Genomic DNA, 13,621 nt, shown 5'->3' on the forward strand with positions numbered 1-13,621 from the left:
GAAAAGGGAACTAAACACATTCCGCTGGGGAACATTGAATGCTTTTATTTGAACTCCGCATCGCTTCTCTTATCTAAATATAGGCTGCCGCTTCGGTCCTGCTGTCTGCAGGTCTGTGTACCGCTATTTGTAATCTTCTGACAATGGGGGAGGAGGTGGTGGGTTGGATTGTGGGTGGGGGGGGTCACAGACAGCTGACGCGCTGGAGCCGACCGCTTCGTGTTCGCATCTTCATTCCGGTCACAGGGGGAAAGGTGCGCACACTGTCCGCCCCCCATCTTTGGAAATACTCGAGTCACCCGATTTGAGAAACTTCTGACTTTCACTACCATCTTAGACCAGACACTTCTTTTTTGGATTTGTTATTGTTGTTATTTTCAACACTAACTTTAGTCTGGTGCGCAACAGCTGAAAAAGGTGAATTCATGAACAGACCATTTCAGAGGACGACGCCAACGAATATCATGGATGTGTTGACGGAAAATTTCCATTGCATTGCTAAACTAGTCGACTAATGGAGATGAAGAGCACAGTTTGTCATATGGAGAATTAAAAAAAGGTTTTTCCAATGATGGACGGCAAACAATCGTCAAGGACTTTCACACCTGATTGTGCGCTCTTTGCAAACACATGAAGGAGAGAAACCTCTTTTGTCCGCGGAAACCTCGAAGCTCATCACACAGCGGTGCGGCTATGGGCATCAGACATGGGACAAAGACGCAGCATCACTCCAAACACACCTCTAATCTATATTTCGTCTTCATTTTGCTGCTGCTCATTTTCACACCGAGAGTGGATTCATCGTGGTGGTAAGAGAGACCTCTCCCGTGCATTTGCCGATGGTTTAGAGCAGTTTAATTTACATCATAAACTGGTTCTTAGAACATCTGTCAAGTATTGGATTCAACTAACACACAGCATTCCCCGTTCACCTAAATAGACATTTGTCATTTCATTCTACACAGTCTTACACGTCAATTTTTTCACATTTATATAATGCTTAACATGGAAATGTATTTTGTGAAAACAAAATGATGGGTCTACACATTACTTTACTGATTAAGCTTTCCAACACACATGCAATATCTATTTTGCCTTGTCAACGCTCTGAAGGTCTATGTACCAAAAAAAAAAAAAAAAAAAAAAGGAAAAGAAAAAAAGACTCATCGGACTTTAACCATGCACGTGACTTTTCGAAAGGGAGTCGATTTCTTTTGTTTGTTTGGTTTTGTTTAAAACATTAGTGGAAAGTGAGCCACGATTGTTGGGGTATGCAAGGGTTTATGAAGATTAATGGTTGGGGAGGGGGTCTCCCGTATCCATCCATCCATCTTGCCCAGAGTAAGTGGCAGGTGCAGGCACGGAAGCATGAATAAATGTTCCTTGATGATTTCTCTTGAGGTTTTAAAAACACCCAGAGGGGAACAAATACGGGCATCAGAGACAGCGCACAGCCCCACCTCATCCCACCCACCTGAAGTAGTTGTTCTGATAGAATGTCAAGTCGCACTTACAAATCCCAGTTTCTGCTGTTCACTTTTGAGTTCTATCCCGCATCCCATAAGTTACCCTCTGTTTTACAGATGGAATTAGACTAATAACCTTCTCTTTGTAAATAATGTTATGAATGGCAATATCCCAGGAGAGCAAAAAACCTGCGTTGTCCTCTTTGCTATCGTGCTATCGTTTTCCCGTGGCTGATGAACTGGGAAATTCCAAAGAAAGAGATACAAAACAGGAGAGAGTTGGACGACTCTGTGCACAGATAAATCACATGCTGATTTCAGATCCATTCCATCCTGGTTTATATTGTTAGGGCCTATTTTTACCATTGCAATAATTTAGAGGAGCACTGCAAATCCTGCTGCGCAGCTCCCGTTCACCACCCCCCTCCCCCCTCTCGGTCTGTGTGTCCTCTTGGAGACAGTCAGGGGTCTTCAGGCACAGCTGGTATGTACAACACACAATAAACATGAGTAGTGCTGCTGCTCGGCTTTACTGCTCAGGCAGATAGTCAGATAGAAAGGGACCGGGACAGCCATAACAGGAGTGGAAACTGCCTGCCTACATCTGTTTCTGTCTCGGTGGCCAGGCGACACAAATGTGGCTGCGATTAGGGACCATAACGATATCCGGATGGGGAGTGGAGCGTGCTGGTTTAGAGAGGGAAGGAGAAATCGTACAGATGATCTGTGATGCTGCTAGGGAAATGTGCTGGAGTTGGAACCTGTACTGTATTTGACTGTCTTTGCATCCTGTTGATAAGAGCCCCCCCCTGTGTCACAATAACATGTGATCCACCCTTTTAAGTGTTCCTACAAAGTAAGGGATTATGTCTAAATACAGCAGGAAGCAAAGGCCTGTCACAGGAAAAGAGGTGCCTTTCACTGAATGAGAGGAATTTTTATAATCTGTTCTACATCCTGAATATCCAAGTCTCAAGTAGAAGTGGGGGACAAATGTGCAGCCAAATAAGCAATAGGCAACACTTTTCTACACAATTCAGATTTGGTTAATATATTCATTGTTATAAATAGATTGTGTATAAGAAGGGTTTGAATAAGACTGATACCACTCATTTGCACACTGAACACAAAATTGCGAGCAGTAGACAGCTAGGTTAGCTTGGAACAAAGATTAAAAACTGGGGGAAACTGCTAACATGGGTCTGTCCTAAGGCAACATTGTCTACAAGCATGTTTAGCTCATGTTGCATCTAGTTTGTTCAATCCATTTAAAACAAACAAAAACAAACAAAAATACTAAAACACTGTAGTGCACAGTATAAAAGAAAAAGATCAGTACTAAATGACAAATTTATTTGCCAGACTACTTCTTGGTTCCTGGAGCTGCTGCTGGTTGATGTGCAAATGGCCCCAACAAAGCAATAACAGTAGAACACAACCCACTAATAAAATAGTGAATGTACGTGTCATTTGTCCAAACAAGGCTTTGGGAACAGTAAAGTTAGGGTAAGCATATTTTCCTAGGTTTCCCCTTTCAAAAGGGTACTGAGCAAAAAGGCTGATTCCTATATTACCTGTGGTAACACTCGTGTCTTTCAAAGTCCAAGCCAATGGTCTGTGACAGACAAGCTGTTATAAGTGTGTATTCTCTACTGCTGCATTCACGTCATATGATTCAGAGGGTAATTACGAGAAGCCGAGTGGGAAAATCCTTTTGCGCAACCGTTGGTTGCAACCGACTTGGTTTGACTCAGAAATATCGTTAAAAAGGTTTTCATACCTTTTAACAATTAACAGACCACTAGCAAAACATTGTGAGAGCTCCCCAAAGCCACAGACCAAAGAAATGTTTACATGCACCTCGGGTGTAAAAAGTTTGTTGGACCTTTGTCTGCAGGTACATTGGAGCGCTGGGTGCACGGGTGATCTGTGACAACATTCCCGGCCTGGTGAACAAACAGCGGCAGCTCTGCCAGCGACACCCGGACCTGATGCAGTCCATTGGCGAGGGAGCCAAAGAGTGGATCAAAGAGTGCCAGCACCAGTTTAGACACCACCGCTGGAACTGCAGCACGCTTGACCGGGACCACACGGTGTTTGGCAGGGTGATTCTGAGAAGTGAGTCTGCACATGCGCGACTGGAATTTCTATTCGTGTGGTTCTTTCCATGTGTGTGACGGTTGTTTATGCCAGTGACACTCACGTTAATCATCCTCATAAATGTCTCTGCTGTTACCAGATAAACACAGAATTGGTGGGAGTCTTATTAAATTAACTTAGCCCTCAAATGCATACAGAAAGAGAAAGTGTTTTCTTTGTTTTTACCTTCTCTGGATGAGGGAAGATTGGGAAAGTGGATATTCTCCAAAAACAAGTAGCAGATTGAGAGATCCACACTGGTGATGTATAAACAGTAATAGGAGATGTAAATATTTGGGTAGATGTTTCTGGCAGCCAGACAAAGCTTTACTCCCTGACATATCGCCTGTGTTCTGCTTCATTGCGTGAGCAGGAATGAAGACAGGAGGTGGGTGGGAAAGCCAGACCAAATAACCCCCAAAATCTTCTCCACGGAAATAAAAACACAGCCCAGTGAATCAGAAATCTGACATCTGTGCAAATCCAAAAAAATAAAAAATAAACCAGTGAAAGGAGAGTCTTATGGCCAGTGATGCTGTAGCTGACATGTCTGGATCTTCCACCATAAATGGACTGATTTCAGTGCTCCTGCTGTCTGTTGTACCCTAAAGAAAGGCTGCTTTACTGAACAATAACTGTGCACTGCAACACATTAAACCTTAACAAAAAAGCAGTACTTTCTGTGCCATATTAAAAGAAGAACTAAACATTTTCCATTTTCCAGCATTATGGTATATAACATAACTGCAGTATTTCTCATTCCTGTGCCCCCAGGCAGCCGAGAGGCAGCATTTGTGTATGCCATCTCTTCAGCCGGAGTGGTCTATGCCATTACCAGGGCCTGCAGCCAGGGGGAGCTTAAGATCTGCAACTGTGACAGCCACAAGCGTGGCCGAGACAGCGACGACAGGGGCACTTTCGATTGGGGGGGGTGCAGCGACAACGTCAACTATGGCATCAAGTTTGCCAAGGCCTTTGTGGATGCTCGAGAGAAGATGGTGAAAGACGCCCATGCACTGATGAATCTCCACAACAACAGATGTGGTCGGATGGTGAGCAGGAGCCTTAATGTTAACTCTTCAGATGTAGATTCCACACAAGTATAGACTGTTGTAAATCTACATCCTATTGTGGAGAGACAAAAGTATTTAAGAGTCATTTAGTTACACAATATTTAAATCTATCAAATTTAAAATGTACCTCATTTTATGTAATACATTGGGTTACAGTGCCTTTCAGAAGTATTCGTACCCCTTGAAATTTTTTTACGTTACGCCCACACATTCAAAATGTATTTTATTAGAATTTTATGTAATAGACAAACAGAGTGGTACATAATTGCAAAATGGAAAGAAAATCATAACATAACAATCATTAACATTTCTTACAAATAAATGTGTGTAGCATAAAAGTGTAGTGTGCATTTGTATTCAGTCCCCCAGAGTCAATACTTTGGAGAACCACTTTTCGCCTTTTGGGGTATGTCTCTACCCGCTTTGCACATCTAGAGAGCGAAAATTTTGCACATTCTTCTTTGCAAAATAGCTCAAGCTCAGTCAGGTTGGATGGAGGGAATCGGAACAGCAGTTTTCAAGTCTTTCCACAGATTCTCAATGGGATTTAGGTCTGGACTTTGACTGGGCCCTTCTAACACGTGGATACACTTTGATCTAAAACGATACACTGTAGCTCTGGCTATATGTTTGGGGTTGTTGTCCTGCTGGACGGTGAACCGCCGTCCCAGTCTCAAGTCTCTTGCAGACTCTCACAGGTTTTCTTCTAAGATTGCCCTGCATTTGGCTCCATCCATCCATCTTCCCATCAACCCCGACCAGCTTCCTTATCCCTGCTGAAGAAAAGCATCCCCACAACACAATGTGGCCACCATCATGTTCCACGCTGGGGATAGTGTGTTCAGGGTGCAGTGCAGTGTTTTGCATTTAGACCAAAAAGTTCACTTTTGGTTTCATCTGACCAAAGGACCTTCTTCTATAGCTTTGCTGTGCCCCTCACATGGCTTGTCACAAACAGCAAATGGGACTTCTTAAGGCTTTCTGTCAACAATGGCTTTGTTCTTGCCACTCTTCCATAAAGGCCATATTTGTGGAGTGCATCACTAATAATTGATTCTCCCACTTGAGCTGTGGATCTCTGCAGGTCCTTCAGAGTTACAATGGGCCTCTTGGCTGCTTCTGTGATTAATGCTCTCCTTGCCCAGCTGGTCAGTTTAGGTGGACGTCTTGGTAGGTTTGCAGTTGTGCATACTTATTCCATTTTCAGATCATAGAATTGTACAGTGCACCACGAGATGTTCAAACCTTTGGATATTTTTTAGAACCTAATGCTTTAAACTTCTCCAGAACTTTATCCCTGACCGTTCTTGCGTGTTTCTTGGACTTCATGATGTTTGTTCACTAATGTTCATGGAGTCCATGTACAAACAGGTGGACTCCATTTACTAATTAAGTGACTTCTGAAGGCAATTGATTCCACTGGATTTTAGTAAGTGGTATCAGAGTAAAGGGGGCTGAAAACGAATGCACGCCACACTTTAGGTTTTCCAAATTTTTGAAAACCATTTATCATTTTTCTTTCACTTCGTGATTATGTGCCACTTTGTGTATCACATAAAATCTCAATAAAACACATTTACATTTTGTGGTTGTAACTGGAGAAAATGTGGAAATGTTCAAGGGGTGTGAATACTTTTGCAAGGCACTGCATATGAAGATATGCACAGATATTTTACTAAACAGTGTCTTTCAAAGTAGCCATCCCTTTAAATCTTTGTGTTGTTCTAAAGCAACTTAAATACTAAAGTTAATTTTTGCGAAAAAGCTAAAAACAAAAAACAGGGTGCATCTTTATACACCACCTATAATAAGAGTCAATACTTTCCAAAATATCTGCTCCTTGCTGGAGGACTTTGTTGCTCTACCTTTCACAGAAAAACAAACAAAAAACTACTCTATTTTGATTTTGCTATTCTCAAGAAGCTTCTGCTTATATTAACCACGATCTCGAGAAGGCCTACAGTATGTAAACAATCGATCTTCATAAAGTTGTAAGAGTTTACAATGGAATCTCAAACATTTTAGATTTTGAGTCTACAGTCAGACAAACCATTTAGTGGCTTCGCTCTCTGGAAATGGGCACATATTTAAAAATGACTCAAAATGCAGAATATTCAGTGAGGTTTTAGGTCAGCAGCATCTTCTTTTCTGAACACCCTCGTCCAAGTCCTTCTCACCCACAGCCCTACGCTGAGGAACAGCACTTATGGTCTCTACACAACACAGCTAAAAAAACTCATTCAATAAGCTGCCCAATTCTGCGTGTTCTGCAGAATCACTGCCAATATTAAAAAGAAAAAAAAAGTTGAAGACTGAACTCAAGCACTTTGACTTGTTTCCATTTTACTTTACTCATACTGGAAGTTGCCAAAGAGCACATTGATTCTCTACAGATCTATACAAAAGTAATATGACGTCAGGGGTGTTGAACTGCCTAAATTCCTCTTTTGTAAAAACCTTTTTACAAACATTAAAATCAAATATCACAAAAGCATATCAATTACTTGACAATGCATGTAGTTTAATATTAAATAAACAATACATTTCAGGAAGTGCATAAAGTTAAATCAGAGTGAAAAATATTTAGCCAGCAACTGACAGGGCTGATCACATCTACATCACAGGCTTAACACCCTTTCACCTTTGACCTCTGCTCTAGGCAGTGAAGCGCTTTATGAAGCTGGAGTGCAAGTGTCATGGAGTAAGTGGGTCCTGTTCTCTGAGAACCTGTTGGCTGGCTATGTCTGACTTCAGGCGAACTGGAGACTACCTTCGGAAGAAGTACAACACAGCCATCGAGGTGACCATGAACCAGGATGGGACAGGATTTATGGTGGCTGACAAAGACTTCAAGGGAAGCACCAAGAATGAGTTGGTATACGTGGAAAACTCACCGGATTACTGTCTCATGGACCGAGCAGCAGGTGAGTGAATGGTTGAAGAACATTGTCTTGTCAACGTGAAGTGCTGTGTGATTAGGTCTTTAAAAATACAGACAAATTCACATTAATGACATGCAACATATTCTGAACCTAATCAATCACCTTTTCACTTTAGATTTGCTCATTTTGAATCTAAACCTTCTTAAAACTCAAATCCTTGTCCTATACATCCCTTCTCTATTTGGTAATGCATGGAAAGTATGAAATAGCCTGTGTGTTGAATAGGTGCTGTGTGGCACATATTGTAGTTGAAAAATGAAGGTTCGTAGCTGGTGGCCAAACTAGTTTTCATTCTGCCATTTCTAGTTGCTTACTGCCCACCTTGTACTCAAATACTGATCAGCAAAAAACCAGCAGCCCTAGTCCAGACATCTGCAAGCAATACACAATACATTATTTGCATTTTGAATATTTCATACCGCATGCATCTATTTTAGACAGGTTTCCCCATTTGGCAGTTTATGTAATTTGTTAAAAAAAAAAAAGAGATTTTTTTATTGTTATCAGAAATGATAACCAGATGGATAATACAATGTCAGTGGCTTGCAATTCTCCTAAAAGCCTAAAGTTCAATTACTTGATCTATAACATTTCCTTTAAAATTCTTAGTGTTTGCCTTGTTAAGCTGTGTCTTTTCTTCAATTCTGCCCCTTCAACAGAACATGAAGGAGCTCACTAACTCACTGTTAATAATTAAGGCATGATAGCATAGTGCACATGTGTGGGAGACACGACAGCACTATCCTAACAGATTCCACCTCTCCTCCCTGCTGTCAGCTGGGTTGGAGTTTGACAACAGAGAAGTAATGGGTTCACGCTAAGAAATGCTGGCTTTCCTTGTTAAAAGGTGACCTTAAAGGGAGCTTATGAGACTCCTAACTACTAATCTCCATTGTACAGGAATTCACAGCCCAAGGATACAGTCAGGCTTTTTAAATCCTTTGGTCAGTATTAAACTCCACTCCCTAGAGCCTAAAGGGAATGTCTCCTATTTCTATTTACTTCATGGATGCTCTGTTATTAGACATGGCATCCGATCTTTAGCCCTAAATTTGTTACACCTGAATACACGGACACCTTTGTGTTTTGGTCTGAGACTATTCGCTCATCACGTCTGGAACCCTAGACTCGAGTTAAGAATGTGGGAAAACAGATATTTTACTTTGGAAAGATAGTATCAGTTTTCAGCTTCAACATTTCCACTGGTGTCCAGTGGTGATTAGCTGCCAGCATTATGTAGCTGTTCAGGACGAATGCTGGAAGTCACTGGAAGTTTTCCAAAATTTATTAAATATGGGCTGACGGGATGACGTTAACCACCTTTAGAGGTATTGTATTTGCAATAGGAAAAGGGCATGTTGTAATCAATTAAAAATAGCACTTTGGTCCCCTTTTTATTTTTTTAACAGCCTCACTTACGTGATAAAATACTTAAATGCATATGAGTATCATGTGAAAAGGGTCCCTCACAGTGAATAGACCAAAGCAACTAGCTAGTGGAGAGCCATACATTTTCCATATTACGTTAAAAAGGAGTGTAAATATAGAAATTATATTCGATGGAGAACTTAGTAGTGTCACCAATCATTCAGTTTTCTTGGTTATTATACATTTATGTAGTTCAGCTGTTTTACATGACTGTCAGTCACTGTAAGAATTCTTCTGGCGATGCTACTGAAATCCAAACCGGGCACACTGTGCACTATATCCGTAAGCAAGTTGACTTTACAGTAAGTCAAAAGTTGCCAGTAAAAGTGTAAGGTTGAGGTGTCTTGTATGTGGCTACATGCAGCAAATTACTCGACAAGCTGAACTTTTCACCTGGTGTTGGCGGCAGATAAAAAGGCCAAGGCATCAGCAGAGTTCACAAAGGTCTGCATCAAATTACATTGTAATTCATCCATCTAACATTTGGCAAGACTCTGAATGACAAATATCGACTTCATGGTGGCCTAGAGAAGAGCAGAGTCATGGGATTTGTCTTCTTACAATGAAAAATATCAGTACAATGAGTACAAGTATACATTTGTATCGCAATCCATATTATTATGTTACACGACATGTTGGTCTGGACCAAAGTGCTGGACCAACTGAACAGACACATTTAGTAGTAAATAATATTAAAATAATAAAATTTTATTCTAGACCACACATACTGTCTCCTAACATCTTAACCCATCAGTTGTTTCTGTAGCATCAATATTCATTAAACATTAAAAAAATATTTTAAAAATCCCATAACACCTACTGTATGCATCTGGTTAAAATATGCCTTGATTGTCGGTTTAGGTTACATGCAAAGTGAATAATTTGGATTGTTAAGCATTTTATTGTTTTCATCTCTTTCTAGGCTCCTTGGGAACAGCAGGTCGAGTGTGCAACAAATCCTCACGAGGCACGGACGGCTGCGAGGTCATGTGCTGTGGGCGGGGCTACGACACCATGCGCGTAAAACGTGTCACCAAGTGTGAGTGCAAGTTCAAGTGGTGCTGTGCTGTGGAGTGCAAAGACTGCGAGGACATGGTGGATGTTCACACCTGCAAGCCCCACAAGCGACCCGATTGGCTGGACATAACCTAATGACGAGACCAGGCTAATCCCAGGCACCACTCAACCTATGGGCTACTGGCTACTTTTTATAAATGGGATCTATATTTGGGACCTCTTAAGTGTTATACCTCTGGTTTTCAAGAGACTTCACAGACCTCTATTGGATGATGCTAAACTGGGACTTACGCCAAGTTACAGAACATGTGCTACTTTATTGAGCTTTTTTAAAACTTTGATTTTTCATTAAAACAATGGCTGAATATTATGTATGGTTGAGGCAGAGATCGAGGAATTTCTGCTTATATGTATTGACTTTTTTGACAATAAGCGTCAGCTCAAACTGAGAGTAATGTTTATGAGAGAGAGATTATAAAAAAAAGACAATGTATCACTTAAAATGACATGTAGTCATTGTATGATACTGCAACAAGTCATTTAGTTGCTGCTAATATGCACAGCTCAGTCAAACTGACAAACTGAGTCAGATGAAGCTTATGAAAAGTTCAAACCTGATCCATGGCAAATAACTGCACTGCAAACCAGAAGGAGCCATGGACCGAACAACAAGCAAAGACTTTCAGTTCAGGTGGAAGCATGTAGTACTGGTGCAGAATTGCATTTTGGCAGGTTAGAGGACTTGCTAGCAAGAAAACCTTAGCTTTGTATTCTCTCAACGAGTCACAGTTTTCACAGTCTACAACTTGTTTAGTACATTCTGAGTGGGAAACTTCATTTCTACCTCTGGTTCTTTGCCTTTGTTTCCAACAGCACTGCACAAAAAAAAAAAAAAAATGGGCCCAAGTTGAAAAAGTTTGACCCAGCTCAAAACTTGCCGCAGCCCAATGAAAAGTCATCTGACAAGGCAGCGTGTAGGCCAGTTAAATGCATTCAATGTAAACCCCTTTGTGATGGGAGTCTTTTAACCTGATGAACAGCATAGTGGATACACAGAAGTGCTGACTTTTGCCAAGTTTTAAATTCCTCGATGCTTTGAAAACCTTGATGCTATAACTGAGTGTTTCATAAGCCTTCAATCTCACAAATACACAATATCTCTCCAACCAGCCTTCCTGAAGCAAGGATCCATTTTCTAACTGGTATCATACAAAACAATGCAGAGACTTTGTTATTAGGCCTGTTAGAAAACATTTATATGGTGCAACATTTTCATAGATAACTGTACTGAACTTGGCTTGTGAGTGGAGGTTCTCTCATTACTTGCTTATCATTACAAAAGACAGCCCAGCCTGTGTCTTCCGTCAACGTATTGTGACAGAGCAGTTTTATAATGCAATGCTATGTAACTCTGCTTTCGGTCCTCTGTGCACATATCCACTGGCTCCAATTGATTTGTGGGAAATCAAGGACTTTATGAAACCAGGCCAAACCATTGCAATAAAAGAAGGGGAAAAAAAGTAATGAAGTTGCAATGAAAGAAAATGAAGCAATGAAGTAGTTACAAACCCCGATTTTGACTTTCAAACATCTGGTACATGCAGCTAGACATCATGTAAGGCCATTGGAGACACAAACCTCAGAGAGGTTTGTAGATCTAAATGAATCTGACAACAAGCTGTGGATGCTGAGAGTCAACAAATTGTTTCAAGTCCACGTAATGAGAAGGAGAGCCAAAGACAAAGGCTTTGAACAAGGCCAAATGACACACCACGTCAAATGTTCACAAGTCAAAAGTTAATTGCAACCCACAGAGCATGTTTTGAATGTAAAGGAAGAATATATTGGCTGTGTTTTTCTTAAAGATTAGAAAGGTGATGGCTGTTCACACACAGTGGGGTATGACTTGAGTTTGAAAAAGATACACAAATTTGGTTGTGTGCACACAACCAAACTTCGAGAGCTTCTCTCCAAGTCAGCACGAGCACAGATACGTTTATATCAGAATAGTCCGATTTGAGTGCACGGTGGAACAGAATCATGCAAATCGTGAGCACAATCAATTGTTTAAATCATTTAAATTTGATAGTGAGAAGAAATGAGTATTAAAAAAAATTAAAAAAAAGAGGCTCAGATCACAAGAGCAAAGCATGGTATTTTTTGAAAAATGAATAATAGTTACATTTATCCAGTGACTTTGTGCAAGATTTGGCCAACTGTGACAGCAGCACTGACCTATCCTAGGGATTCTTTTCAGAATTATCATTTTCAGAAAGTGGTGGCATTTGCTTTGGTTTGTCTTTTCTGGGCTACAATGACAATGTTAAATTGTCATTTTCAGGTGTATACACAATAATTTAATCTATGTTCAATTACTGCTAAGAGATTTCTCTAAATGTTAAATACGACACATACATAGGCTACAATAAGTTTAAAAGATCTTCTAACAAATAACCAGCGGGGAGAATAAAGTGCACATAAAGTATATTAATAATACTTCGCTGATCTTTAAATCTGTCACAGTATCCGTGCTGCTTTGTCCCCCACAATGTGTGATCCAGTTGAGGTCTGTAAAAATAACAGGAGTGGCATTGCAGGCATTCATTCTCTGCCATCAAAGTGATATCAAATGGGCATCACAATTTCAGAGCTAAAAGTGGCCCTGAGGGAGAAACTAACAGTGTCATCAACATGGACATTTCACATTGATGGAAACCAGAAGAAAGAAATGCAGTAAGCCATGCTGACAAATTGTAAGTGAGTAGGTTTTGCGCCAGTTTGACACTAAACAGGTTTAGTTTTCTCCTCAAACTTAAGACTAATCCTCCACGCCTTTAAATTTTACTCTTGTAGGATTAATATCGGTGACGTACACAAATATGGGAAATATGTTGAGGTTTAGTCCATGTGAAATTGTTGCTCTCTAGGCTACATTAGGAAGAACTGCTGAAAACCTTTGTCCCAGTGGCTTCACTGTTTTTCTTGGAGCCAAGTGAGGTCATTATGACACTATCAGCAGCAAGAGAGTTTGAAATGTTGACATGAAACGTGACTTTAGCTGCTGTTATCCAGTGTATTTATGGTGCATACCAAGTGACATTGTACCAATTTGTTAATGGGTGGGTGGGGGGGTGGTAAAATCCACAAATACATCTCACATACAGTAGCAGTGAGCATACAGACTCCCACACTACTCAATAAAATACAGCCAATGAATAATTATAATAGGATACATAAGATTTGTCAAGAATAATTCAGCAGAGCATATGGCTGCTGAAGCACACAATAAACTTGGTACTTAAATACCAAATGATTTCATTTAGAAATCAGCCAACTCACTAAAAACACAAGCCTAAAATTTGCCACAAATGCTTTACTTCCCACAACTAAAGTATGGGCAACTAAAAAGACAAATCAGGCTGAGCCCCCAGCAATTATGTGAGCTCTGCTTTATGTAAACCACAGGTACCTGCTGCTGTGTGGCACCACAGACCACAGTAAGAAAGCAGCACATCAGGGACAAGTTACTACTTTTTTTTTTGTACAGTCAGTACAT

The 13,621-nt window shown here is 40.6% G+C and overlaps 1 protein-coding gene across 1 annotated transcript; it reads left to right on the forward strand.

Annotated features, from left to right (window-relative positions):
- The first annotated feature begins 237 nt into the window (after window positions 1-237).
- Window positions 238-10,435, forward strand: LOC137127353 (protein Wnt-2b-A-like). Its single transcript, XM_067504234.1, has 5 exons — window positions 238-809; window positions 3,364-3,584; window positions 4,380-4,657; window positions 7,338-7,602; window positions 9,971-10,435. The coding sequence occupies exons 1-5, from the start codon at window positions 631-633 to the stop codon at window positions 10,198-10,200; spliced, it is 1,173 nt and encodes a 390-aa protein (XP_067360335.1). The 5' UTR covers window positions 238-630; the 3' UTR covers window positions 10,201-10,435.
- Window positions 10,436-13,621: the final 3,186 nt, after the last annotated feature.

The sequence above is a fragment of the Channa argus genome, chromosome 5, assembly GCF_033026475.1.
Source record: "Channa argus isolate prfri chromosome 5, Channa argus male v1.0, whole genome shotgun sequence".
Lineage (NCBI taxonomy): Eukaryota > Metazoa > Chordata > Actinopteri > Anabantiformes > Channidae > Channa > Channa argus.